The sequence below is a fragment of the Vigna unguiculata genome, chromosome 6 (assembly GCF_004118075.2).
Source record: "Vigna unguiculata cultivar IT97K-499-35 chromosome 6, ASM411807v1, whole genome shotgun sequence".
NCBI lineage: Eukaryota > Viridiplantae > Streptophyta > Magnoliopsida > Fabales > Fabaceae > Vigna > Vigna unguiculata.
The window spans coordinates 21359578-21363075 of NC_040284.1; the positions used below are offsets into that span (position 1 = coordinate 21359578).

The 3498-nt window shown below is 37.4% G+C and overlaps 1 protein-coding gene across 1 annotated transcript; it reads left to right on the top strand.

Moving 5' to 3' along the window:
* The first annotated feature begins 1316 nt into the window (after positions 1–1316).
* On the top strand, positions 1317–3498 carry LOC114188516 (cation/H(+) antiporter 24). The gene is made up of 2 exons (XM_028077089.1): positions 1317–2333; positions 2419–3498. The coding sequence occupies exons 1-2, from the start codon at positions 1317–1319 to the stop codon at positions 3496–3498; spliced, it is 2097 nt and encodes a 698-aa protein (XP_027932890.1).

Sequence of the window (3498 nt, forward strand, 5' to 3'; positions counted from 1 at the left end):
AATCCCAAATTCATAATTATGATTCTTACTAATTTGGAAAAAACTTAAACGGGAAAGAACATCATAATAGGAGAAATATCACTGTTCTCCAATATTCGTATTTCTTTTTACCTTTTTTCTGATTGTCACATTTTCTTGATGACTCATTAAGAAAAATCTTTATGGTCAAAGACAAAATCTTAATCTCTTTTGTTAACCAACGCTTATAAAATTGTTTTTTATTTTATTTTTAAATAATAAAGATATATAAATAAAATGAAGAAAAAATGTTTTAATTTTATTATAAATAATATAATAATATATAAATATAATTTTAAAATACATAAAAATTAAAATTAAAATTTTTTGGGTAGTCATAGCTCTACTATGTCATAGTGATGTTTCGTCTTTGGACGTAGGGGTTTGCATGCGATGTTAACTCAAGGTGAATCTATGTTCAGTAAAAGAAATTAAGAATGTGTTTTAATTGATGATCAAGGTTCTATGTGTGTAGGTAGAGCAACTTGTGTCATTTTTATGGAACCATAGAAACATTGTCATTTTTAGGCAAGGAAATGCAGAAGGTATATTATGTTTGGCAAAACTAAATGCATTGTTATGGATAACATATAAATCAGTCAACACAACAATATCATACTCAAATTGGTACTTATATCCGGTTAAAATATTATTTTATATTTTTTGTATAACAAAAATAAAATAGAAGATACTGGTATGAGAGTTATATGACATTAAATAGAAATTCATGTGTAATGTTTGCTTCACAGAATAAGAATAAAGGGTTTTGAAAATAGAATGAAGAGGGAACACTAGTTCTCCTACTTTAACGTACATCCACTATCGTTTGGGAGATAATTTTTTGATTCGTTTCTGTTCAGTTTTCCTTCTGGTTTTCAGAAAGGTTCATGCATGACAAGGGTTTACCCTGCACACCGTTTGGAAGAAGCGTACAATGGATGGCACAAACTCTTCAATCCTTCTAACATCATGGAAAAACAAACTCTTAATCTCACTACAAAGGACAATTCCACAATTTCTTTCCCCATTGCGTGTCATTTAGTTTCTCATTCTGCTTCTGTAGGCATATTTTACAGTGACAATCCTTTTTCTCACTCCTTCTCAATCATAATGTTGAATCTCGCCATCATCAGCGTGATCACACGTTTCATCAGATTTCTTCTTAGGCCCTTGAGACAACCTTTTTTCATATCTCAATTACTAGTAAGCTTCATTTTACTATACACATTCATAAAGTTATTGTTATGATTATCTATCTATCTATCTAATCGAAAATCGAAAATGTTGTTAAAATTTTCATGTACAAGGGTGGTATCATCGTTGGACCGTCCCTTCTGGGGAGCAATCTATGGTACCGAAGTCACATGACAACCGAGACAACACGGTTCATAATAAACAACATCGGAGTATTGGGATTCCTGTTGTTTCTTTTCATTTATGGTGTGAAGATAGATCCAGGTCTTCTAAAAAGAACAGGGAAGGTTCATGTATCTACTGCATTGATGAGCATGATAATTCCGTCATCGACAGTGTTTGCTGTGGCACTAACGATGAGAAAGGACATGGACGAAAATTTTGCGAAGATTTCGTCTCTAGGATCAATAGCGGCATACTTGGGGACATCATCGTTCCCAACTCTCTACCATATCCTTGAAGAGTTCAACCTTCTAAATTCAGATGCGGGTCGAATATCATTGGCCTCGTCGATGATCGGTGACGCGTTTGGTTTGTTTTCTCTCTTAGCGTTTGAGGCTGCAGAGCTTGGAGAATTAGGGATAATGAGAGCGGTGTGGTATCTGATTTCTCTTGTGTTGGTCATATCGTTCCTTGCGTTTTGTGTTAGACCTGCAATGATATGGATCAACAAGCACACTTCTGAAGGGCACCCATTGAAAGAAACCTACGTAGTTATCATTCTTCTAGCAGCTTTTTTCATGGCTCTCGTAACTGACGTATTGGGCATAGCCATTGCTTGTGGACCTTTGTTTTTAGGGTTGGCGATTCCAGATGGGCCTCATGTGGGAGCAACACTTGAAAAGAAAACCGCAGCAATTCTGGGTGATTTCCTTCTACCATTCTCCTTCTTCATGGTGGGAACATACACTGATTTTTATGCCATGTCTGCTTCTGGTTGGTCCCACTTATCACCATTGTTTATCATGGTCGTAATTGGTTACTTTGTCAAATTCTTCACCACTTGGATTACTCTGCATCTCTTTCGAATGCCCTTCAGGGATGCTCTAACCGTGAGCCTCATCATGGGCTTAAGAGGCCAAGTTGAACTTGTATTGTTTGTGCATTGGATAGACAAAAGCGTAATTAAGAAAACCTACACTCTTTCTTTTTCTTTATTTTTTCATAATTTCATATCATTGATCCAATTGTTGTGGTTAATTACAGATCGTGATGGTGCCGGGCTTCTCATTGTTGGTACTTCTGACAGGAACAGTGACAGCAATTTCTTGTCCTTTGATCTCTATATTGTATGATCCAACAAAGCCATACATGGTGAACCAAAGAAGAACCATTCAACATCATCCTCCAGACAAAGAGCTTAGGATAGTGTTATGCATTTTTGAGCAAGATGCCATACATGGTCTCACACATCTACTTGATATCTCGAATCCAAACCAGAACTGTCCCTTTTCGATTTCAGCTGTTAGACTGAGCGAGCTCGTAGGTCGAGTCAACCCTCTGTTCATAGACCATGAAAAGCAACAAGTGCCTCCCAATTATCAATGGTGTAGCACCATACACGTGCTTGAACGTCATCAACAACTCAAAGAACCCTACATGAAGTTTCATTTCTTCACAGCTGTCACCCCGAAAAAGACCATGTTCCGAGACATATGCGAGCTTGCCCTAGAACAAGAAGCTTCTTTGATCATCTTACCTTTCAACACCGGTGATGTTCATAACCATGTGAATTCTCAAGTCTTGAACAACGCACCTTGCACAGTGGCAATCTTCGTTGACAAGGGTCTTCTTAAGACCAATAACACCTTGGGAAGTTTTCGAAGAAGTAGATATCGATTTGCCGTGTTGTTTCTCGGTGGTGGAGATTCCAGAGAGGCTCTTGTTTATGCAGATAAGATGCTTGCTCGCGATCAGGTGTCTCTCACAGTTATAAGGTTTCTCACTCACAACTTCATAGGGTACAACGAAATCGAGAAGAAGCTTGACGATGGAATTGTGACCTGGTTCTGGGTTAAGAATGAGATTAATCAGAGAGTGGTTTATAGAGAAGTGGTGGTTAGAAATGGAGAAGAAACTATCGCAGCGATTCAGGCTATGAACGATGGTGCTTTTGATCTTTTGATAGTGGGAAGGAAACAAGGGATAAACCCTATTCTTCTCACTGGTTTATCTGATTGGATTGAAACTGAAGAGTTGGGACTCATTGGAGATTATGTTTCCTCCTCAGATTTTTTTGGCTCGGCTTCTGTGTTAGTTATTCAACAACAAACCTTACGAGGTTAA